Source organism: Trachurus trachurus (assembly GCF_905171665.1).
Source record: "Trachurus trachurus genome assembly, chromosome: 15".
Taxonomy (NCBI): Eukaryota; Metazoa; Chordata; class Actinopteri; order Carangiformes; family Carangidae; genus Trachurus; species Trachurus trachurus.
Genome location: NC_139906.1, coordinates 19609309 through 19636051, shown reverse-complemented (window position 1 = coordinate 19636051; position 26743 = coordinate 19609309). Strand labels below are relative to the sequence as shown.

The 26743-nt window shown below is 41.3% G+C and overlaps 1 protein-coding gene across 10 annotated transcripts in view; it reads right to left on the bottom strand.

The window, feature by feature from the left end:
• Positions 1–26743, bottom strand: part of LOC310997959 (neurexin-1a-like) — a gene marked incomplete at its 5' end in the record, with an annotated part of 248122 nt that overhangs the window by 150795 nt on the left and 70584 nt on the right. For 8 of the 10 annotated variants that reach the window (XM_083987824.1, XM_083987818.1, XM_083987829.1 and 5 more), the window contains 3 exons: positions 2500–2661; positions 3757–3780; positions 7187–7488. In XM_083987824.1, the coding sequence (XP_083843950.1) occupies positions 2500–2661; positions 3757–3780; positions 7187–7488 (488 nt within the window). Of the gene's footprint in view, positions 1–2499; positions 2662–3735; positions 3781–7186; positions 7489–26743 lie in introns of all 10 variants that reach the window. The other 2 variants (XM_083987828.1, XM_083987830.1) reach the window with 1 other exon arrangement.

Below are 26743 nucleotides of genomic sequence, written 5' to 3'. Positions count from 1 at the left end.
TTGGTTACAACACGCATACATATTTACATAACAAAAGATTTCCGAGGGTAAATCTATAATGCTTTCAACGGGCCACATCAAATGAGATACAGCTGTTGAGAACACTGGTCATGTTCTTTATTTGCTGTCACGCTAAGCGTTCACCTGAAAAAAGGGGGACACCTCCGATGGGATTGCATTTGCATGGAGCATTGTGTTTATCACTGACTCAGATCTACTGTGTCTAACTGTTCAGGTAGATAGAGCTCACAGCGGCACATCAGAATTAGGTATTGCTCTGTGACTGACTCTATCTGGCTGCATTTAACTGCAAGAGAAAACAGGACGTAGATAATGGCAAGCTTTTATTCTTACATCATTTTCTTCCCTTAAACAAGACGCTAGAGTTCAGACCGGGTCTGACATGGAGGCAAATGGAATGTTTCACACATTTTATAGAAATAGAAGTGCAATAAAAAGGAATGTAAAAGTGACTAAGGGCTAAATGATGATATCTCTGCCTGCTGGGTTTTACTCATGTAGACTAAAGGTGCAACAGATACAGCCAATAAACCCGAATCAATTCTTTATAGTCAAGACAAAGGGCACCTTTCAGAGTCAAAGGCGCTTTGGTCTGAGCTACGACTGGTTGCGCTAGCAGTGCTGCACTAATTTGTCATCAAGCCATGGGGCTGTGACAACTGAGCTATTACTGCATCACCGTTTGTTTTGCCATCAGCACCAACAGGCGGGCGTGGCAACTCCGACTGGAATCTGCACACAAATACTGCAACAAGCCACTTGGGAATGGGCCATCAATCAGATTCCACAGCACACGCTGTTAAACCACAGCTCACATGTGCTCACGACATGCGTAGATGCCGACCTGAAACAGGGCTTGTGTTTAATTCAACAGGCTGCATGAACTGATGCAGAGAAGCTTGTTAAGGCACTGAAAACGTCAGAAATAAACTAAAAGCTAAGCAGATGAAAGAAACTATGGATTTAACAGTGTATGGGCTTTATTTTTATTTGGTATTGACTTCTCCATTTGTCAGGCAAAACTAAATAAGGGATATTAAATGATCCCATGAGCAAATAAAGGAGGGTCAATTCTGTATGCCTCCTGTCTCCTGGGAATTATCACAGCCCTGTGTAATATTTAAAAGTTTTGGAGCCATTCGATACATTGATCTCAGGATATAGTGGGAGCAGCAGCAGCCTGTGGTTGGGCAGATCGTGAGCGGGAGAGTGCAGCTCAGTGGGGCGGGTGTCTGTGCTTTGGGTGCACCGGCCCCGTTCCTGTTGTCATCACATCTGCAGCACCTCAGGGACACGCAGTTAACGAAGACGGTCCTCCTTAACAACCAGACCTCTAATGAGCTGTACATGGCGTTTGGACATGTGGTCCACACCCTGCCCGCTCATTAAACAGAGCTGTCTCAGACCTCTCCTAGAGGTTTCGCTGAGGATGAAAGCTAGAGGTGAGAGACAAAATGTAGGACACCGAGAGGAGCAAGAGGAGAAAAGGGGCGAGACAGCTTTTTAAATGAAAATATCAATTAATGGATCCTTTTGCAGTGCTTTGTAGATTTGACTGATGGATATATTTGTATATCCTCTGAAGGCTCTCGAGGTCAATGCACAGGTCAGAATCCCTATTAACCAACACAAATGAAAGTATGACTGCATGGCTTTAAGTGAAAGGTATAACTTATTAACCCTCTGGTGGAGAAATTACCTCTCGCTCTCCCTCCTTCAACTCATCGCTAGGGATAAAGTATAGACTATATGCACACATGTCTAAAGGTCTGAGTGACAAATGACACACTGTAAGTCATGAGCCAGATTCAAAGGGCCCATTACGCCATAAAGCACCCAAGACACAAAATGTGCTGAATTCAGTACATCACCTGACAGCATCTTTGTCAAAACAGTGATGAACATCGCTGCACTTTGGAGTGCCGTTCTTTTTTTTAGTAGTGAGGGGTACCTCATATTGCACATTTCAAGCACTTTGAAGTTGCGTGTTACCCCTGACAATGATCACATGCAACAGTAATAAGGTCGGGCATTAGATAAGTAGTCTAAGACGTAGAATAGTGAGGTGTTAAGTGTGTCACCTGGCTGACTGTTCATGATCCAACTGCCTGATCCCAGGATCACTGCTCCTCTTTGAAGTGCACCTGACAGAGCTCTGTGGTAAATTCTGCTCCAAGACAGAGCTCTACATGTGTGGTTGTGTGGTGCAGCACGCACCTTGACTTGCATATGTATGTGTGTGCGTTTGTCTGTGTGCATAACATTATGAGTACTGACTGAGGGGGTAGTAGAAGTAAAATAAAGTTTTGAGTGTGAGAGCGTGTGAGCAGAAAGAGGTGAAAGACACTATAGCAATGTTTAAAAGGATGAGACAGGGTCAGTGTGTGGGTGCAAGGGGCTGTTTTGGAATCCTAAGGTGAAGCCAGTCATATCCTGCACACCCACCAGCCTCAGAGCGCACACAAAAGTGGTGTTTACCTCCCTAAGGCAGCCCATGAAGTTGTTGCTAACTGGAGATCCAGGCAGGTCAGCTGTGCTAGGACTCCCTCCAACATAGAAAAAGTCATCAGAGCCTAGCATGGTGTAGTCTTCTTGTGTATATCCAGTGGTGGTCAGAATCCCATCCACGGATATTGTCACCTAGACAACAAAGCACAGGGAAAGGACACACTATACTCAGACAGCCTATACACTGTGATAAAAATGCCTTTTCTTCTTGTTGTCTATGACAGACTTCCCTATACGTTCTTTTTTCTGAAACCCATTTTCATGTCTGTTTTCATTGTCTTTTTTCTTGTTTGTTTATTATTATTTTGTCCAGTTTGATTAGTTGGAAGACCACAAGCCTTCAAAGAAATGCTATTCTAGTTAGAGAGTTAGTGAAGTGCCCATACTACAGTGTTAGTATTGCTCCTACTGCAACTTAAAAGTACTTTAGCAGACACAAAAATGGTGTTAGTAGAATGTTATCTAGGTTAGTTTAATTATTAATTCCACATTAGTACGTCCAGCAGTTCTACAAAAGAAATCAGAACGTGCCACTAGGTTAGAGAGGGAGCACATGCTATGTACAGTACAGTCACTCTTTAGTATAGGACAATGGTTAAGGGTATTAGAGGAAAAAAATAGCATGCATGCATTTGGCTTTTCTTTTTGTTTACAAGCGTACAAAAAGAAAATTCTCCCAAATTCTTGATTGGGACTCAGTTACGTGACACTTGCCAGTGTCAGGTTGCATGCAAATGCTCATGGACACTGCAAAACCACAAAGAGAAATAAGAAAGCACCAGAGAAGCACCAACGACAAAACACAGCTCAACTGTCACATTCATGTTGACAAATGGGCAGTGTGACATTTGCAACACATAGTCAAAGTGCATGCCATGCATAGTGAATGGGGATACAACTGGCTGAGCCAAAGAGCATCAGGCCAGCCAGACAGGAGAAGGGTCCTCATTATTAACCACAGCTTGATGCAAAAGGCTCGAAATGATGCTCCTAAAAAGGTGGATCAAACAGAATTGGACAGGAAACAAGTGAAATAAAGAGGGTGAAACCAATGAATGAACCAAGAAATTAAAAAGGATTCGAAAAGTAAGCAGAAGAGTACCAACCGCAATTTCCCTTTTTTTGTAAATGACGTCTACAGTAAAAAAAGAAAGAAAAGAAACACACGGCAAACCCAAACTAAGAAACAATTAGAATGATATCTACCGAACAATGTAGTTTGTTTACCATAGCGTGTCCAATGCCTGAGTGCTTTGTGGAAAAGGGGGGAGAAAGGAAATTAAAAACTGTGAACAGAATAACGATTGTTACTCAAATAATATATGATGGTCAATACTGTTAGTACATTGTTAAACGGCAAAAAACCATACTGGTTAGTAAAATGGCACATTCCATGAATGATGTTAGTTTGTTTCCAAAGCATGTTAGTAACATAGAGAAAAAGGGCAAAATAAGTTTAACAAGAAAAAAGCAGACCAAGGAAATAACAAGAATGCTCCACAAGAGGTACCAGAGCTCAACCAGTGACTCCCTAAGCTCCTCATGGTGTTTTTGCACCATGTTCTGTATGTGACCAGACCGCTGAGTGGCAGAAGAAACTCCCTCACCCAAGTCCTGACGAAAGGTTATGACTGACAGACATCAAATGGTTCATAAGAAAGAATGCCTAAAGCACATCAGTTGACCCTCTTTAACAGTCCCAAGTTCAAGACCATTTCAAAGCTTTATTTAGTTTATTGGTAGCAGCATTTGCATTCTTTTGTACTTGGGTTTTAGGCTCGAGACCAATCCAGCGTCAGACTTTCCGGCGTTCATATAATACTGTACCTCCGTTTGGTCTTATTGATGAACTTTAGGATCACTTTACTGCAATGAGATAAAGCAAAGAAGACCCTGACACAGGATGAGGAGGATGGCAATTTGGATTCCCCCACAGAGCATGCACTCAATATGCTTGGTTTTCTTTCACAATTCGAATGCAGTGAATGTTCGAGCTGGCCAGATCCTTAGGTTTGCCAATAATCAATTCGCTGATTATGCAAAAGAAGCAGCTTTGGTAGTGAGGTGAAGACAAATGTTTCCCACCAAATGAGCAGGAACAATTCTAGAGATGCTCTCTTACTGTCATTTGAAATCTTAACAAGTACCCTAAGTAGGTCAGAATTATAGCCTTTATGGACTAACTACTGTAATGTAGATTTAACACAGGCTAAAGAGTATAAAGAGATCTCTGTACATGCTAGGTAATGTTGGTAAGTTCTATTTATTGCGCAGTCCACAGTCCCAACAGGCGTTAAAAACCCATCTTTACACCATGACATGCTAAACCTAATCCTATCCTTGGCAATGCTCTGATCAGTCTTCATTCAAGCACCTTCATTCAGCCACACAGTGCTCTTCCTTCCCTCCTGAATGTGGCAATTCATCTTGACTAACTGCTTTTCAGTATTTTGTCAGCAACATTAAGAAGAACCCAACAGTCTTCATTCTACAAGGCTTCCTGTACTGTAGCAGCATCACCAACATGTTGGCACCAGGGGTTGCAATCAGGCCACTAAACCTACTGTTGCTCCAAATGATGTAATTCATTTCAGAATTTTCTAAGAGTGTCTCTTTGTGTTACTTCTCAACATCATTACACAAACATGGTTTCCACCAAGCCAACATCAGCCTGGAAGAGACACTAGAGTGACTGAAAGTAGCAGTGGAAGATGTCCCAATGGGACACAAGGAAACCAGGAAAATTCATATCACATTTCCATGTTGCTACGTCTCCTTGAAACAAATGGTTCCTCCAGAGTCCTCCAACTGTGCATAACATATTCTAGATGATACGCTAGATTTTACAGGCCCACAGCCTAGCTCTTAGCGACTGGCCCAGTTGCAGTGTTCAGCTTGTTGGCCCCTCTGGGTTTTCTTCACAGGATACCTGTTGGAGTGGAGTTGAAGGTTGTGGCATTTGGGATCGAATCCCAAATGAGACAACTTCACCTCAGTCTTTCACCTTGGGCCGTGTGGCACTGAAGGAAACCCCCTCCTGTAACAGACTTCCCAGACAGGCTGAGTCATAACACACCAAGCTACTGTAAATGGAAGCAGTAATCAAGACCCGGTTATAAAAGTGGCTTTTAGCCAACAGGGGTGTGAAATTGTAACCGACAACTGACTCGGTGGTGACCTCAATCAATTGATAATGCTGTGAGTGTTGCAGAACCAGTGAAGCCATGGTTTTCTGCCACTTGCAGAGTGGCAGCTGCATCGTGATACCATTCAGTACAATATATGTTGTCCTGGTACAATCCAGTAGTAGCCAATAAAAAAAAAGTACTCACTGATCTCTGTAGCTTCCCTCCTAGCAAGGACGATCTGTTCTTGCAGGTGGGTGCTTTGGACATGGCCAAAGGCTCAGCTTTACATTTCCTTCAGTCCATTGAATTCCTCTGCTTTTAGTGAGAATCAGACAAGAACCAATCCTGGCCAGTACCCTACTTAAGGACAGCATTGCCAGAGGTTGAAAACAATCACCGGGATGGCTTGAATGGTTCATCTTCATATGTTAAGCCATGTAAGGGGCTGAAGGTAATTTCTAAGGACATGTAATTCATACAGTAACCCTGGCCCCTGTGCTGTCTGATGCAGTCACACTGTCACTACAAAGTGTCTTCAGAGGCTATGAAAAAGAGCCCATTAAAGCCTACAGATCCATATGGAGGAATCATAGACCTTTGATACATTATATAAACCACCACAGACTTATAATGTATAAAAGATATTCCTCACTTCATCCTTAAAGCTAATGTTTGTGACTTCTTATACTGTATGTGAACATTCATTACATCTAAGTCCCTGCTGAACAAAGTCACACAATGCTGATGATGATGCTAAACTATTACTCTTGGACAACGATGGTATTTGTAAAATCTTTGGAATAGATCAAGTAGCTGTTACACTTACTAAACCTTAAAAAGCACACTTTTATTATTATTCATTTGCACATCTTTCTATGACTCCCGCCTAAACTGCTATGTTATGACTGTGCAAATTATCTAATACAAATTCTATGTTATGACTGTCTCTATCTAAAGGGAGAGACAAAAGACCTCTATCAGAACAAACTAGAAAACAAAAATGTGAACCTGCAGTCAGCTGTTTTTTTGTTTGTTTTTTGTAACAGAAAAAAAAATCCCTTCCTTGAGACAGACTAAATATTGGTAAATGTTATTGTCACTGCACTGTTTGTGTCCTGTCATATTTTAGTTTCACCTAACTGTGTTAGTGAATCAGTGGAAAATCTAGCTTCTTTTAATGGTTTGTACGTCATATGGTTTATATGCTTTAAAAAGGTAGAATACATTAACTCAAAATAATGGTAATAACTTTACTTTGTTATCAAATGTCTGAATGTGGCTGGAAGCTCTAAATGCTGTTTTAAAAGCTACATCTCTATTCTTCCTCACTATAACTTAATAGAGATCTTGGTTCACATGTAGTTGTCCCTGCTCACTTGTGGTTTTATCTCCACCATAAACCACCATGATTCAATTTAGCAATCCAATTACAATGCCTGGAAAAATAATATATTGTATGATGGTAATGATTTAAGTGCATTTGTTTTGATTCATTTACTGAGTCTCTGCATCATCCTCTGTACTGTTACCTGACGTAGATTCCTTGTTACTTTGACATCATGCCACTCATTGTCATTAAATTTCCCATTGACTGGCTCCACAAGAGCTTCAAAGGCTCCAGACCCCAAATTAATGACGAGTGAGACAGCCCCATTTTTCAGTGCTAGGTTGACGTAATCAGCCGATTTGCCCGTGTGCAGCATCAGTCCATTCCTCTGTAGGGTTTTGAATGACAATGTGATTTCATCACTGCTGCTTTGAATGGGGTTCAAGGACAAATCGTAGCAGAAGAACTCTCCTCCTCTGAAGGTTGCGACATATTCTTCTTTTCCTGCGGAGACAAAGAAAGAGAAATGTGTTGCGTTAATATCGTGGCCTCTTGGGTGCCTGTTGGGAAGCTGTCGGGAAGAAAAAACGAGACAGAATATCTCGAAAATGTTGGATTAATAATAAACACATTGGAATTTGAGAGGTGGAAAAGAAATGATGGATGGTGCATTAGAAGATATGCCTACTATCTTTCAATGACCAACTGGTACCTACCTTAGGCAGAGAACAAAGGTGTGTAGGGTATAGCACTGCGTTTGGTTTTATCCATTATATGTTGACTTTTGATGCAATATTATACTATAATTATATACTCCACCAGACATCTGTTATCTCTGTCATACTAAGTAGGGGGCTAACAAGTACATGCTGATTATGTACTGATGTATCATATCAATGAATTACTGCTGTGCTTTTCTTTTGTGTAATTTGGGATGCACACCGTTTCTTTTATCTCGTGCATTTGTGCCTCTATGATCAAGGCTAGGAAACTACAAGTTCTCACTGTTACATCAACATGCAGTTGCAGACAGCAGCTGCCCTGAAAATGGTAATTATAGACAGGAACATGTAAAAATCACATACTGTTTGTACATCTTATTAGACCGTCTGCTAACACATCTTTCCGCGGCTGAGTTACACAAGTCTCTAGAGAACATTTTAGAATAGTAACATCCCGTCAGCTTGTCTGGATCCAACATCGTATTCAGGCGCAATCATTAAAAATAGACACACAAACAATATGCAATGGAAGCAGCATATTACGTATAAAATATATCCTGCAGCACATCTAAATCAATTATGTGACACTGCATTATTGTCAGCGGATAATTGAAAGTCTGTGCACACTACAGACAAATGCATAAGCCATGCATATACACTTATGAAACTGACCACTGAGCAATAGCAAACAATATAAAGCCTCTCGACTAACACAGACCGCAGGCTGCCCAAACATTGACTGAGAAATCTACCTTTAAACAGATAAACCACAGGAGTCAGCTGTCTATCTGACTCTCATTTGCTGGATTAATGTAAAGTAATGTAGCTTTGGTGTTCTTTGGAACGCCACACGTAATAAGAATAGACAGAATGAAATATCATCAGCATTGTAATTCAGATCATACACAGAGTTTCCTGTCAAACAATCCCCCAGGATACACCAGTAGAGAAGGCATTTCAGCGACAGCGTCGTATGGACTCCACCCACCATTAAAAACTAAACGAACTCAATCCTGCGACATATGTTTGTAAATGTACTCGAGCAAGGCCGCGCTCATCAACCATCAGACATCTGTAGATACGACAGGAGACTTGGCAAAGCGCAAGTAACCTTGAGTTAAAAAACGAAAAAAAAAAAAACCTTAACACTGTTATTGTGAGATGAAAACGTAAAGTGGCGCTGAGTGTCTGGGGTGATGCATGTGAATACTCATTAGAAAGCGTTTAAAAACAGGTTTAGACGGATAACAAGCCATTAAAGCCACTAGCAGAAAATAAACCACCAAAACACAAATGGACCAGAGCATTCAATTATCATAAATGGGAAGCGTTGCACATTTATATAAGTTTGCCTGACACACATGCGCGCACGCCCAGATATGCACACATACACAGGCTTGGAGTGGCATCCAGGCATGGATACAACAACGTAACAAATAAAAGGGGTTGCTGTCCACAACAATTTGTCACCTCATTGATTCCCCCTTAAAGGCACTATAGTGCGCCTCTGGGAAAACTACAAGGGGCTGTAATTGAAGTTGACTGGATTTTACCACGCTTTGGTCTTTCCCTCAATGTCTGAGCCCTCTATCAGTGAAAATGAGAGACCTCTACCCTCTTCACTAAACCCACACATCCCCGCTCCATGAGCTCGGTGGCCACATAACAAATAGAGCCAATACTTTGGGGTCATTCTCATCTTTGTGGCCACACATCGCCATGCCTGCACTTCACAGTTAATTCCCCTAACCAATGGAGAATGAATTGTGTGCACGGCAGGGGTGTTGTTAGGAATTTACAACACTTGAGGTTCAGCCCAGAGGTAGTTCCAGGAACCAGGAGCGAGCAGCATCTCCTTACAGAATCATATTTACATTCAAACACTGGCTGTCTGGCTCACTTTGATGTACTAAATGTATTCAAGGCTGAAAAAGAGGCAGAACAATTAGCATATCAGTGTGCTCTTATACAGTATGTTTTACATCTATCATTTTGATTAAGGGCATGAACTTGAACGGATTGTTCCACTGGCCAAGTAATTAGACATTTCTCACAATATGGACTTCAGCAAAGCATGACTTGTCAAGCTTTACGTCACTGAGCTTTTGGAGGCGTTTCACCACGAAGGTCTCAGCCAAGTCAGGCAAGTGTCAGACCAAAGTGAGCTTCCATCTGGCCTCTAATGGCAGTCAGCTACAAAAACACAGCTGACTCCTTTTAGCTCTCTTTCCCCTACACAAACTATATTCCTTCTTTTTGGAAAAAATGCCATGGCGCTTATACTCTGGATTGAAATTCAAATAAAGCTGAATTTGAGTGTCTTTGTGACCACTTGGCGATGGACGGGCTTACAAACTTACAAAGAGCTGCTTTTATGCTCCGTATCAGCTGCTCTGCAGTTCTTATCTCCAACATGTTCACATACACTGACCTGCTAAATCCCCCAGTAGACTTAAAAAAAAAAAAAAAAAGAGTACAGGTTAAACTCTGGAGTTGCCTTTAACATTCAAGTCCAGTATTCACTGGTGCTTTCCAGAGAAAAGCATCTGTATCTCTTGCTAAATATTTGACCTTCTCTGACCTAAAAGCAGCTTAAAATCGCAAAGGGAGGAGGTATAAAATAATATATTCAAGAAGTGCATAAAATAAACTCTAATGCTCCAGCTCTGATGTCACATATACTGTAAAATACTTCACTTGCTCTGCTCAAATTGCATATGACAGTGACTGGCAGCGCCCCCCACCTGAAAACAGACATAGGTATTACAAACGCAGACAGCTGAGCTGGATCGCATCACACTGTGTAGCTCAACACGTAGACTCTTCTTCGTCTTTGAAAGCAGGATCATGCAAAAATATTGACGACTAAATCAAACATGCCCCGCCCTGTCGAGAAGTAAGCAGGTACTGAAAGTAAAACTGAACATTTTTGACAATTATCCCCTTTGCATATGCTTAGCAGGGATAATGACTTCCACCTGAATTCACCTCATTAAACTGCCATATGCAAAGAGTGTTCTGAATATTTTGTACACCTCTGAATGTTGACAGGTAGCCCATAGCAACGCAACTTGTGAGCGGTATGTGTGTCTGTGTGTTCATCCTTTTCAGACACGGGATCACAGCAGACACAGCAACCCGCAGTGTTAATATTTAGCAACCGACATGTCACTAAGACGTGTCATTTTCCCGCAGAAAAAAAAAAAAAAAAGACACTTGATCTTGAAGAAGACGACGACTGTTTTGTCATTGTGCTCTCCTGAGTATTTGGGCGTGTCCCAGTTGTCTCCCTGGGTCGTCCTATGGTCTTCAGTCAATCAAACTACAGCAAGCAACCGGCACCTTGATGCCCTTGAGTCATGACACTGAATAAGAATGTGGATAAGAGCCAGCTCCTTTAGTCTTTCTTCAGAGAACAGAGGACAGAAAAAGACATGAACAGAGTGAAAGTGTAACTCCTTGGGAGAGGCCATAAATAGACACGGTTTAAAAACTTGTCACAGTCTGTTGTTCTGAGTCATTCAAGCCCTTCTGTAACAAAAACAGATCATTGGTGCCTTCGTACGCATCCAGTTTAAACCAAGATCTTCACAAGTTGTAAAATCCACCATTAGGAGCACATATTTTACCCTGCAGCCTTTTGTTTTCTCACGTTCCTATAAATGATGTGGCAGATAAAACAACGCTCTGACAGTCTGATTTCCCGATAATCTCTTCCAAAATTTAGGACTCTGTTCTGCGACACAAATAATTGTTAATCAATAGCATGTAATTGTTAGTGCCATTCAGGAACCTCATTCTCTATGGTCACATTACATTTGTGGCCGTGGTGCAGAACAAACTACCCATATTGATGGAAGTAATACAATTATTCGCCACTCAAATTGAATTAGTGTCACAGAGTCAAAGAGGTATGGTGCTGCATGTGGATGCTGCAAAAAAGCTGGGTACACCTCGCTGCAAAAATAGAAGAGGCAGCGTAAATGTCTCTCCGGTGTCAGTTAACCCTCAGTTAATAGAAGCTGAGTACGTAGAACCGGCTTGCTCATTTATTATGAAGCTCCGAGGGGCTGCACGCGGGAGCACGTCATATGTACAACGGTGCCAGCATGTGACCGAGCTCGCGACCAGGAGGCTCCTCATCACTCACTTCTCTCTGACACTAATCTGGCATCTGCTACTCTATGGCTGCTTTTTAAATTAGCTTGCACCCAGGGGAGCACACTGCCTGTCAGCATCAAATCATGACACAACAGCCTGAGACAGACTTGGCAGGGCATGAGGAAAATTACCTACGGAATGAACGACAGGGGAAGCTTTGATTTTAATTGCCATTATTCCGATCGGTGACATTTTTTGACCTGATCATGTAAGTAATAAATTTGTCAAAAATGGAAAGCGGATGGAAAACGACAGAAATTGCATCATTATTTATGAGATCGAATACAAATACGCCGTTGCTGTGCATCCATACGTGACTCAAAAACCATCCCAGGCATGCAGCATTCACAAAAGATTCAGTTGATATCATTATTAATGGCAGAAATATGATTGTCCTCCAGCATCTGTCAGTGACAGAACACAGGATGACACATAACAAGCAAAGGCCCATGGCTATTTTAAGGGGCTGGAGTAGGGGGTGTTGTAGGCATCGCTAAAACAGACACAGTAATTATGTTGCCCGTCTCCAGTGGCGTTCTCTTGTTCATGACAGTCCGCGGCATTAACTGTGACTATAGCATGAAACTTTACACATCACTGTTTCCCTGTCAGAGATCTCACTGACACCCACCTTTCTTGCACCACTAGAAATACCCTTCCTCAGCTCTCAGTAACAAGCTCAAGTAAAAAGTGCTTGTTGTGCCGCGCTCACTTTTCTGAGGTTCAGAGGAAGTTCACAGTCTTAAGGAGAGAGAGAAAAAAAAAAGAAGAAAAAAAATGTAAAAAGCAATTTTCAAAGCAGCACCTGTGTGGTTTTGTAAGGACTAGATGTGCCACAAGTAAAGTTGGACACTAAAGTCATGTAATGTGGAGACCACAGCGGTTTAATCATCTGTGGCGAGACTCAGTGACTGACATCGGATTTCAGTCTGTGTTTCCTTGTTTGACTGGAGGCCTATTAAAATGATCGGAAGTTAGCGTCATGAAAACGGCCTAAGCCTCTTACATTACATTATGACAGAGCAAAGAGTTTCTGAAGTGCTGCATTCTTTTGAGAACATATTTTATTACATGATTATCATGTCATTCAAAATACTTAATACAATATCTCAAACTGCTCTCTGCTTGCAAGGTATAGGCTTTCCCAATTCACTGACTGTTTCATGCACTTCATGTATTTTTTATGTCTGAAATAACAATTAAACAGATCTGCGTGAAGCCCATTGTTGCTGTTAGTGTTGACAGAGCAGCAATAATGGGAGAGAAAGCCTCAGTGAATTCAGCTGAAAGTATCCGGCCATTAAAAGCGAGGGAGACGTGACGTCCACGTGTGGATGTGTGTGAGCTTCCACGTACCAAGTTCTGTCAGACGGCACACTGTGCTCTCCCGATGTACAGTGTCATTTAGATTCACAGTATGAAGGATGTCTTGCTGTGCTCAGAGAGTGTCCCCACCCCTGCTGTCAATCTACAGAAACACTTCATCCATAGTAAATGTCCTCATAATTGGCTTTGCCATTCAGCTTGTCATTAAAGCTGGAGACAGGCATCAATTAGAGTCTTATTAGAACATGTGGCTCATATTGTGCAGCTGATCATCATTCAAGGTGTGTGTCTCGTTGTATGAATGTTCTAAGTACTGTTTTAGTTTTCATGGAAATTGTAGTTTTTACTGAGATGAAAGTGATTAATTTATTTTCTTTATCATTACGCCAATGCATCGGTTGTGTTTTTTCCCCACTTATCACCTTATATGTTTTGGGCTCTTTTGCCTTTTAATGTAAAGCACAGTCGAGAGTGAGGCAGAGGGGAGGGGGGGTACCTGCACTGAGGACTGTAGCCTCAACACATGAGACGGCTGCTCTACCAACTGAGTTAAACGCCGACCCCCACTTAACATGAAAACAGGTTACAGAATTTTTGTTTCAGAGCTAAGCAGTGAAGAGGAAATAAACTGATTTCTAAATCAAACAACTTAAGATTTAGAAATCATTCTTAAAACAGGCCGCATGGACATACACCAACCAGTAAACTACCAACCATAAACACATTTACCTGTTTTAATATTATGGCTGATCATTATGTTCGCTAGGTGTTTCTTTGTTATTTTAGTCTACATAATTTCCAGCACACACACCCTGGGCTCTGTTTCATTTTATGGTTAGACATTTTAGCTCAAAATCAAGTTCAGCATTTTCACACAATTGCTGCTTGTCTATTGGATTTCTAAAGACCTTATGAGCCTCTCGCTACATTTGGTCTGATTTGAACGAAATTGTTGAACTGCAGCTCTTCAACAGAAATGCAGTCACAGGGCTGTGACACAAACAAATTACCAACTATCATCTGATATAACTAACAGTGCAAACAGCATCACATTCAGATGTACTTACTGACAGTGCATGAAGAGAACTGCAGTCAGGTGACAGATTGACATTTCTTAGCTTACTGCAGAACTGGCCAGGTGGTTTCACACATTAGCTTACTAACAACAACTACTGGATTCTTGTACATCCTCTGGGTTACAGGAAGCACAGAGGTCAAACTGAGAGAAGACTCCCCCTGGTGGCCAGGAGTAACTGAGAGCTGGGGCAATGTTTATTTTGTAGTAAAATATAATAGACTTTGCTTCAAGCTAACAGTGTATTCTTTCTTTTCTTTTTTTGAATTATTATGTCTGGTGTAATACAAAATACTCAAAACATAATGTTTTGAATTGGGTATCAGCATATATAGAGATGAAGAAGTAAATATCACCCACAAAGATGAAGATCAAGACTGTAGTAAAGTAGTAAATATGGATTTGTGTCATACTGCAGTCTGTCATGTCTAGAAAGACACGATTTCAAGGAGAAAAGCCTCCTTTTTTTGTTAAATCACACTTCCTTTAATTTATGCAAATGCAGTGGTGACACCACTGTCATCTTGGAATATGGGAACACCATAAGAGAAAAACTGTTTGCACCGCAGGGTGTGTTTGGTCCTACAAATTAACCACATATTCCACGGCTTTTACACAGTCACGCAGAACGAGCGCCACATTAAATTATTTCCACACAGTTGCTGCCAACATCATACACAGATCCAGCACTATGTCTAACAGCATGGTGATGGGGAGCTCAGGTAGAAAGCTTACTTTTACTGTCTCTACGGAAACACAATCGGAGGTAGTAAGGGTTAAAGTTGCCCAATTAGACCATTTAGGCTCATTGCTTAGCTGTCCACCTTGTATGATTACTATCTGTATGCTGCATGCATACAGTATGGTCAGGATACAGATGGTGCTGCTGATTGTGTTTTATGATTGTGACAAGCATTCTTATTATAGCTATGCATACTGGGTAATTTGCATATGTCACAATAATACAGAGGATATTATATTTCTGACCTTAATGACAGATTACCACTAACCACCCTGGTATAGTAACATTATAAAAAATGGAATTCATTTTCCACTTCTCTCATATCATGCACCTTCTACTCTTTTCTCTCTTGGTCTCTTTCTTTGATTTATGCAAATGCATCAATTTATATTTATAAAGATGAATAAATTGCTGCTGAAAATCTGCTGAAAATTGACCATGGAGTGGAGCTAAGCAAAGTCAAAGCTAAATATTAGCTCGCTAGACTGGTCATTAGAAAACAGAGCTGTGTTTACAGCAACTGCTGGCATGAAGCTAAAGTGAAGGTCAAAGCTACGTTGTTATATTTATAGCCACTATTTTTTATCAGCATCCTGTTGTCACGGCCTCCTGGTGGCAGTCTCTTATATTGTATTTCATTGTTTAATCATAGGGCGGTCTTTTCCTTTGCCAATTAGGCTTGACCAGCATGTCATCCACTCCTCCGAGGGGGGGATTCCTCCCTGGTCCCAAACGCCAGAGACTGGCCACTTGTGTTGGAGTGCCCCTGTCTTTGATAGGAAGCTTTTCTCTCTATATTTTTTTTTCTTTTTTTGCTGGTTTTTAGCCAATGACAAGTTGTTGTTTTTTTGCTGATTTTCCTGGTTGCAAGCTAATGTTAGCTTTTTGAGAAGCGGCCCACCTTTGTGCCTCCTGCTTTCTATTACTTAGTGTGATTTGAACCTTTACAAGATAACGCAGATATTTACAAGTATCATTAACAACACAGAGGATCTAGTTCAGTGATTCTGTGATCTGGCCATGGATTTAACTTGCTTTGTTTGTTTTTTTCTTACAGGCCTCTCTGTGTGTAGTAGTTGTGTGTTAATGTTGTTGTAAGTCATGTCTGTTGAACACCAGGTTATGGGTGGTGGCCCAAGTGTGTTTTTAATTGGCAGGTAAGATTAGTGCAGCCAACCAGTGTCTTACTTGTGTTTTGTTCCATGCTACTGTCAGGGGAGATCTTTTGGGTTAGGAAAAAAGTAGTATAGTGGTATACATGTGGACAGAGAGCTTGTACATATGACAGAGTGATTACATACAGTATAGCAATTGAAAGGGAATATGACGTCAAGCTGATCTATGCTGTAATTTCCTATAATAAAACACAGCAATTTGGAGGTCTGTGGGTTCAAAGGGGTGGAAGGCTAATAAAATCTAATAAAATTTAGCAATAACAAAGGCTCAGGCAGTTATTTTTGTGTGTCAGCCAGATCACACAGTCCATGTCTGCTCACTCTAATTGGCTGTGTCACAATCAGCCACAACCCTCCTCTGGGATCAGCTCCCACGAGGACACGAAACCACCTCATCCACAGATGTAAATGGCATCACAATGTTGATGATCCATGAAAAAAAAAAAAACACCTGTACTTTCCATGCAGGAAAAACAAACATACAGCAAATCGAAGTGATGCAGAAACAAAGAAACACACCGAGGAATCTCCATCCTGCGATGTCCACACCACAAACTGCAATTTCCTCGCAGCGGAAGATGAAACAGCTCGCAAAGCAAGGTGCTGTGTGCAGACTCACTTGCCACATTTATCTACGTGTCAGAGAAAATACTTCATCTTATTCAAGCTAACCACTCTGCAATAACATCTCATTTTCTCTCCATGTGATGCTCTTAAGAAATTTCATAGCATTCAAAACACAATTATGCAGAAGATGATGTGTCCTCATGAATCACAATATCACAATCACAGATTCCGGCACCAAAATAGAATAAATGGTGATAGGGAAAGTGGAGAACGCTTCTTGTTTAAAACTACAGGAGATACTTGAGATCAAATATATGGGTGAGATAAAACCAGGAAGACATTTATAGTTGGCAGCTGGGCCATTAATCTACATCTTTTGATGCACTCCCCCACCAACAAGAACATTTCTGTGGAGTGGGTTTAACAAATAACTTCCATCCCAAAAAAAGCTGCATCTTGAGGACTTAATAGTGCTGGCAAGAGACAAGGTAGTCAATCTCTTGACGATATACAGAAGCCTCTTTTCATCTCAAATGCAGAGCAAGGAAAGGGTAAAGAATACCCAGGTCCTCCAAGTTCCTCAAGTATAGAAATAGCGAGATCTAATGCGAGGTAACTAGGTATCTAGCAGGACATCAAAACACAGGTAAGAAAATAATTTTAACACAAACACACGCAGACAGGCAAATATGCATGTGAATACCCATGCACTCTCCGCTGCCAAACAAACACTGTATGAATACACATACCAAACAGCACACTTCCAGCTGCAAGGCTCTCATTTGCTCTCAGCCCATTACAGAATCACAACAGCATTACAGTGAAGAGGGAGTGTAATGTGCTGAATACTAATCTGCAAAGCCCAATCCATTTCTGCAGAGTAAATCCAGAGGATAATAATGTAAGCCTTGGGGAGTTGGGGGGGGGGGATCAATATCCTCATCAAAAGAGTGCCATTTTGATATTAATATATAGTTAATACTTCACTTAACTATACATTTATATTCATACATGGAGGCTCGAAACATTTTTTCCTACTATGGGGAATGCAACAAACCTATCAGCACTAATTCATCGTAGCTGATGATAATATTATTTACAATCAAAAGCAATGAACTGCATGAACAGGTGTGTAGTAATGTTTGATAGCAGCTCTCTGCGCGAACGAGTCGTGGTTGAAATGTGCCGGCAGCGATAAATCTTTGCCATACGCATCTTAACAAGCTACTCAATTTGGATGTAACCTTGTCAAGGTTGCCAGCGCAGACCTAAAGTGAACACTGTGAGGGTGGGAGAAGAGAGAGAAAGAGAGCAGGCAGAGGCTACTGTACTGTCCACTTTTTGATTACAGGAGCCCCAGAAAGCAGCGGCCTGACTGTAAAGGACTGGCATTTGGCAGATGTCTAATTTGGGCCGTATACATGGAGACGTTCCTCAGACAAGAGCAAAGTCAAGAGGCGCTGAGGCATGTCATTGCACAGAAATAATTCATGCGCTAATTACATCGCCAGCGTGTCTCAGGATGATTTCTGTGTAGAGCCGCTCTTGTCTTTCCCCCAGCTCTCAGCACCGAGATCCACTCACTGTCTGACACAGCATGAATCCTTGATAGTGAGCAGACACCCAGACACATCAGCAAAGACACGTTCTTATCCCCATCCTCTGTGCTCATCCCTCATTGCACAGACAATGCATATATCAACTTAAGCACTGAGTGACAGAGCTTCAGTAGAGTGTCGTCCTTGGTTAGAATTAGGCCTGTTATTTTTTCCGTGTGGGTGTCTAATTGTTTTTTTTTTCTTTTAGTTTGGTTCATCTTGTATTTGAACACTAAGCTCATTCATGCTAAAGCAAACATACAACGCAGGAGCAAGTGTATATTCCTGTCATCATGGAGTAATTACATAAACCTCCATCAGAGCACACCTTTATGATCGTCTGACTCTGACATGAAAAATGAAACCAAAAAAAAAAACAAACGCATGTGACTTAATTCTGTGAGACAGAAAGAAAGAAAGAAAGAAAGAAAGAAAGAAAGAAAGAAAGAAAGAAAGAAAGAAAAGAAAAGAAAAGGAGACAGAGAAGGAGAAAACCAAACACAGTGAATTTGATTTCATTCTCAAATGTTCACCAACATCAGCAGCAGAAAAAAATAAGAGAAAAAAAACAAAACACTTAAATGTATTGCAAGTTTTTCCACCAAAGATTTATCACTGCGTCGTATGTCTGTTGCACTCAGACCTCAATAAAAAGTAAAATTGCTTAATCAGCTGTGGAGGAAAGGCTTACTGATGTATTTTATGAGCTGCCAAAAATAATTAAAGCACATAATTTGGAAAGTAATCATCATCTGGGCCATTGCCACAACCTTCATTTCCCACAAGATGAGAGTGTCACTAGGGAGGTCCAAATACTGAACCAGTCAAGCCAAATGTTAGTTAAAAAAATAGAATAATAAAAATAAATAATCTTAACGAAGTCAGTATAACTCATATTTGCCTTTGAGGAGCCACCAGACCTTGTGTGAAACAAGGGTACTAAATTATGTAAATTACTAGTATAGAGGTGAAAATAAAGGTGACACCATTAATATTGTGGTATTTGCAAGAGGTAATTAGTATCTTTGCGCATTTATAATTCAAAGTTTGGGTGATGAAATATAATCTCACTTTCCAACTGAGAAACTGAGACTCGCTGTGGGGAGAAACAACATTTTCCTTTGCGGTCTCTGTGGTAGCAACTTCCCAGTATCATGCCTTCCAGTGGCAAGCACGTGCGCACACACACACACGTATATACTTTTGTTCTTTCAGTTCCAAAGTCAACACAATCAGATCAGATTGTTCATTCATGCCGTTCATACTCTGACACTGGCGAAGTGGCCTGTCTGTCAGGACCAGTTCTTTCAGGTGCAGTGAGGTGAACTTGAGATAAATGTATCCTGAATCTAAAACCAAATCTTCCCAGCGCATCACCTCCGCTCTTCGTTCTTAGGCATGGAATGGGAACAAAGGGCATTGTTTTTTTTGTTGTTGTTTTTTGGCTTTTTTTTGTGTGTCTTGTTACTTCTTTTGATATTTTTTTTTTTTGTCAATTTTCTTTAGTGGTCACTCAACACAGGATTGCCAATAGGCCAATAGCCTATATGTGTTAACTCCCCTGTGGTGAAAGAACACGGCACAGCACGTTGAGCAGCATCATTGCATGTTTGAAAATCTGCTCCAATGAACAAATGGCTGCGGGAGAGTGCAGCTTGACAGAATCCCAGCATCACCTCACTGAGCTGCTAGGCAAGGTCACCAAGACCAGAGTGGGCTTTTTCTTTTTTATTGGTCTTGTTGGCGTGGCATGGTTTCAAATTCTAATGTTATATTTCAAACGATTTCAGGTTGCTTTTGCTATCTAATAATGTTCACACAAAGCAGCCGATTATACAGCAGCTGTCCAATTATTTACTCTCTCGTTGATCTGGGTAACGACTGTCGCAGACACATCCTGCTCACTGCCACATACACAGAGGAATTTCCTGCGGATCTATTGTGTGCTTTAATATCAACATATCCAGTGTCTTTCTCTCCCAAGTTGCCTGTTGCAAAGCCAGCACTGTACTGAAGGCTATTTCAGCAAGGGAAGATAATACATTCCTCTTTGTGTCTCACAGAGAGCCTCCCAGCTATGAGATCACACTGAGGCATCCTTGGCGGTGGAGAACCGGAGGCGCGAGTGTTTGTACCGAACCAAAGACTCCATGGCAATGGAGATGAAACTCAGGTAAAGAGCCGTACGTATGAAAACCAGAAAAGAAGCGTTCACGCTGTCACCACTCAAGTTGAAATAGTAAAACCTCGCTAAAAATGTGCTAAAAATAAAAAGGCTGCACACTTAACAGGTGATAGAGAATCACGGTCCCGCTTTACCGCTCGGCTTCAAAACAAATAGTGCTCTCGAGGTTTTAATGAAACCCGGTCTCGTAAGAGGATAATAAACATATAGACTAATTAAACAGCCCTGCGTGAGAATACAAAGCAGGATGCACTTGTGCTATTGTTAATCTATTACTCAGTTTTGCAGTCTGCTTAATCAGATCAGTCCATTGCTTTAATTACATCCACACTGCTGTGCTGTCCTCACTAGGGCTTTTTTTCCTCCTCCCACACAGGGTTGTCTTGAATGGACGCCCCTCCTTGCCCTTCCTTCACCTCAGCTATTGCTAATGGCAGGACCCCCTCCCCACCTTTATCTATCTGTCTGCGAAGATGCTGACCTATGGAGGGAAAATTACTCACTTTGGGGTGTTACTGTTTCAGCAGCGCTGTGGCCCCGCTGACACTAGACCAAGGTCATTTCATAATGGGTTGTCCAGCTGCCACTCTGCTGTCAACAGGTCTGAGTGATGAAGGGGAGTGTAGCCAGTTACGGTGACAGGAGTCAAGGCTACGGGAGCTTGATAAAGATCAGCCTCAATCAGGAGTGAAAACAGCAAAGAAAGAGGGATAGAAAAAAGATGATCCTGCATTTTGCGCCCTAAGCCTTCAAAGTGGTGACAAATAGACCTGGTTTGTAGCTTGCGTCTGCATAGGCGCTCTGTTTTGCATTCCGCTGGCAGCTGCAACAGCCGTGCCACAGGAATAAATGCATGTGATTGGCGAGAGCAGGCATCAGAGTGCAGCAATACCCTGAGAAGTATTGACTGTGTTACAGCTCTTTTCTCTGGTCGCTGTCAATCCTGTCACTCCTATGAATTGATCAGTGGGGGTTCACATCCATCAGAGTGACTCATCCAACACAGATATGATGTTTCAGAGTCCAATTTCCCCATGTCCCCTGGGCTGAAGTGGATGGAGGTTTGTAGTTTTATCAGGATGTTTCCTATTTCCCAGAAAGTGTCTCTTGTATCTCTACTTTTAACATCTTTATTGAAATTTGCAGACATCATGTGTCCTGTGATCCTGAGATGCATTTCTGACCTGATTGGCCTGAGGTGAACTATCAATTTGTTATTTGCTGATCCAAGTGTGATCAGAGGCTACCAACATCCTACCAAGCTACTTTTATTTTTCTATATTATACCATATTATATTTTCTATATTATTATATTTGACATTACAATATTTATCATGTTTGTTTTTTCTCATCATGAAATCAGCTTCCTTTCTGAGGCTTCTTCAAAAGATTTCCTTTGCCGTTCATCACTCATTTCAAACTGAACAGTACCACCTGCTCATGATAAGATGGTATGTTTGTGATATTCGATTATTAGCATAATCAACAACTCAGTACTTGGATTAGAGAATCCAAAACAATTAGGAAATGTTAATTATGCATCTGTCATCACGTCATCAGCACTGCTGCAGAAATAAAGTAACACAAATAATGATGTTGATTCTTTTCATGAAAAGTTTGGCTATTTAAATTCAAAAAGAATAGCTTACATTTGTCAAATAACTGTCTACGGATGTGGATCAGGGCACATGTGTTTATTTTCATAATTTGAATCATGAGTATGGTAGCTCGTGTTAAAAAACAACTTGTGCATGTGATCTGTTCATCATGGGATGTTACTGTAGGAGAGGGCTGAGAGAAGTTGGTGGGCTTCAAATCTCTCCGGTAGATCCGAGGCAAAAATTGTTATTTGCTGTAAGTCTGCATGCATGTGTATTTCCTGTTTACTTGTCTGCTTTGGGCTCATGCAGTGTTATCCTGAAAGAGACTATGGACTTAATGGGATTTCCTTGTTTCAGCAGTTTACAGACAAAGAAATGATTCAGTACATACATAACCTAATTCCATTTTATTCCTTCTGCTGGAACAAATAAATATACAAAAGCTGACATGCACGCGGTATGCAAAATACACATCGTACAAAATGCACACAAAAAAAATCATCTGTGTGTGTATGTTGCCATGCCGCCACTGATGTGTCTCATGAGAGAAGGACTCCATTTCTACAATAAAAGCCTGGAAATTTACGAATTAATTAAAAGAACAGGGTTGCTTTTTTTTCCTGTTCCTCTGAAGTGTGCTCCAGAGACTGGTGAAACAGCCCTAACAAGGATCCCTGCATGTGCTTCTTTAAGAAATACATACGAGACAAAGAGAGACAGGGGACAGTGCAGATTGTTAATCATTTTAGGCCCCTTTTTTATAAACTGTATCACTCCCACGCTCTACATTAAACGCGGTCACTGTGGTCCGCATGTACTGTATAAGGGCGAGTGTGCTGTTTTCTATATTTATTCTGATTCTTTCCCATCGTAGAATATAAGTGAAATAGAAAATGATTACATGCAATTCAGCCTACTCTGCTGTAAAGTCACATGAATGCTCGGTGACGCTGACAAACGCAGAGATTAGTCAGCTCTCAGGCAGAAACTCAAGAGAGAGAGAGAGAGAGAGAGAGAGAGAGAGAGAGGAGCACTGAAATGAAAGGATCATGTTTTGTGTGCTACTTTCTGGAGAGTCCTTCACTAGCACTCTCCATCAGGGCCATGGCCCTGGGTGAATGAGCCTTTTACCTATCTGCAGCATCCAGCCACCTGCCATGGAAATCACGTCTGTTTCCGCCATATGCCTCAATGTTCTGCCAAGCCTCTCCGGTCTGTTCCGCCTTGAGCAAATTTCATTATGGGATGGCTACGGGCACTCGGCGCTGCTCATTAAGATTATCAGCATGGCACGTCACCGTCTGTAACACGAGGGATGCAGGAGGTTGCACACCCCCAGCAAAGAAGATCGCTTAACAACTTTGGCAATTGTGTAACTTTTCTTCAAGAATTAGGGGGTGATGACATATGGTTCTTTCTCAGATGAAAACAAAGAAGATGCTGAGAACCGAGCTGCATTTGAATAGTGAAATAAAAAAGGCTCTGTCGGGTCGGACTATGAATATAAGGGAAAAGTAACTAGATTTACAGATTGCCATAGGCAAAGAAAATGGCTAGAAGGCATCCATTAAAGTCTTATCACAGGACACCACGATTAAAGATCAAAAATCCATCGTTGTACAGTTTTTGCACAGGTATATCAAGTGAGACTATGTAACTATTGAAGGATGGTTTAACACATTAGGCGTCTTACAAATGAAAACATGAATGTATAAGCACTAAAACACACACCGTGGTGTAGTCAGGGCTGTATGACAAGTGTCTTACAGTAGCTAATGTTAACAATCTATAGATTCCCTAGATCAGTTGTTCTCAAACTGTGAACTGCGGCCCACTAGTGGATCATGAAGGTATTGCAAAATAGCCAACAAATCAATTGCAAAACCATAATAAAAATGTGTCATTATAGAAAATACAAAACATTATTTAATAAGAAATGATGTTTGAAAAGACTGAAAATGTGGAACTTTTTTGTCTTTTAAAAAGATTATATGTTAGAATCAAAATGTATGGCTGGTTAGGAGCAATTAAAGGGGAGGTGACTTCACTGAGAACTGACAAATGAGCTCTCTCCCGTCAATCATGAAAAAGAAAAAGAAAATTGAGCCTTCCCTCCTTTCAGTTAAGCCTTGTATGTTTGGTTGTTACCATCAAAATACAAAGTGTTCTCTGAGGGCATTATTGGGCCTCCATTCTGTGGGCTGCCACATTTTTGCAATTTTTAAGTGGGCCATGAGTTGGAAATTGCTGGGAATAACTGTCCTAGATTGTGTCAGGTAACTTACATGTGAGTCGGTTCACAGACCTAATGAACCTGTGTAAGTGTTACACAGTTCTTTTGAGGGGGCATTGTGCTTGTCCTATAAATGTAAATTCATAATCAAAACCATATTGCTTCTTTAACTGCAGGTGACTTATATGCTATGTTAGCACGGTGCACGATAATAACTCTCATTTAAACAAAGCAATTAATTTTTAAAGGTTACCATTCTCATTTGCACATTCTGCACTAATCATATCCACGTAAAACAGTGACTCAACCACACATGCTGTTTTGGCTTTTAAATAACAACCCTGATCCACCATGGTTGGATGTGGAGCTTATAATATGACCCTGGCAGAGGATTCTGGCACACTATGTGTTTAATAAGACAGAGCTGATTCACTAAAAGATACGACATCCTCCACTATCATACGTGAGCCAGTGTTGTGTTGCCACGAGGCTGTGGCAGTTGTCCACTAACATGGTCAGCGTATAGCCAGATGGAGCCGAGCCACAGGGATCAAACGGAGAGTTCTGCTGCTGGAGGTTTCCTGCCAGCTAACACCCACCACCCCCTGACATTTCACTGTCGCACCATCCTCTATCTCCGTACTACCCTTGAAGACAAAATGAGTTCACTTTGCTCAAGTATTACAGTGGCGGAGCTCAGAGGTGATTCCGAGCACCACAACAATAATAGCCTATCCCCCCGCCTGTCTTTTGCATTGTTTACTCACAATTGTGTCCTCCTTTGTGTTCTCATGCGAGAAGGCCAATCTGTGGCCTGTGCATTGGAAAGGCAGTGTTTAGCCTCACTATGCTTCAACGTGATGTTCACTCAGCCATGCTAGTGCCATGCACCCAGAGCCATCACAGTGCATTAACCCCTGGATGCTTCCTGGCACTGTCTCACTGGACTTGCAATTGCAGACTACTTTTAGTCCTGGGGGTCCTGGACCTCAAGCTGGCTGAGAGGAGGGAAGCCAGAGTTTAATAATGCTAAGAAATAAAAACAGACAAGTAGAAATAATAAAAAATGAAACAAAAAGTGGTACACAACATGGAGATAAATCTGCCGTTTGGTCTATTTGACTGATTAGTTTAGCGGTTATTGTATGAGTGATGCATGTCGGAAAGTCAATCTTTACTCAATAGCCCCATGTCAGAGATGGATGAGATACAGTGGCAACCAATCAATGCAGCTAGTTATTTACTAACTTCAAGTGTCAATAAGCCAGTGTATGTAAAGCACATTAGCTGTAGTGCCTTCTCACCACACTTCTGTGGCGACAGTGGGGGGAGGTTTCAGGACGAAGCACAAAACCTCACCTCTGATTTGTGTGCAGTGTTTTACAATTAACATCTCAATCATCTGAGCCGAGCGTGGAAGTTACAGGACCTGCGCGGGACTGACTCAGGTGATGGATTAGAAGGTGTTTGGATGTGGCAAGGGCTGTGGTCATTAACAGGAATTCACTGCAGGCTCACATCACTACTACACAGACTGCCGTGTTGCCTCTGAATAAGAAAACTGTAAAAGTAAACACCTCAAATGCAAATACAGAAATAACAAATTTTGTGTTGCAATGAAGGGGAGCTTTTTTGGCACTTGGTGACTGTGGAAAAAAAAGCTCTTTTTGAAATATAATTGCTTACTCCTGACACATATTTAGAAATATTAGTTTTCATTTTAAGGTGTGTTTTTGTGTGTCTGATGAATACACGCTCCATTTTTTTTTTTTTTTGTCTCCGTAGACCTGAAGAGAACTGTGTTCAGTGACAAATCAGTGTGGGTTTGTCATAACAAATAGACATGCACTGTTATCATTAAGGGAAAAACGTATATATACATATATCCATCTGCTTTAAACCACAAAATGACCAGCGCTGCAGAAGCAACACTACAAAAGCTTCAACTCTCTTTTTGCATTTTCAGCCAGAAAACTGCCCCCTCAGTTTGCTGTGGATCCTCAGACCTTATGATAGATTTTCAACAACAAAGAAAAAAAAAAAGAAAGAAAACATTTCTGCACCGGATTTGATCCCGAGCCAGCCGACCAATGCAGATGAGTACGCATCCAAAACTGACTTACTGCATCTTACAGACAATGACAAACAGCAAAAGTGTTGACAACCGTCTCCCTCCAGAAACCTCAGGCAAACAGCAGCGCTCAGGCATGATGAAGGGCATGACTTCACATCCAAATGACCCACACCAGCAGCAGCTATCAGCTCTGCACCGTTAGCAAGGCAATCCACACTGACGTCTGCCCTCATTTACAACAATGCTTACGGAGATTAAAATAGCCAACCAGTTTAACAAATTTAGAGAGCCAAGGGATAC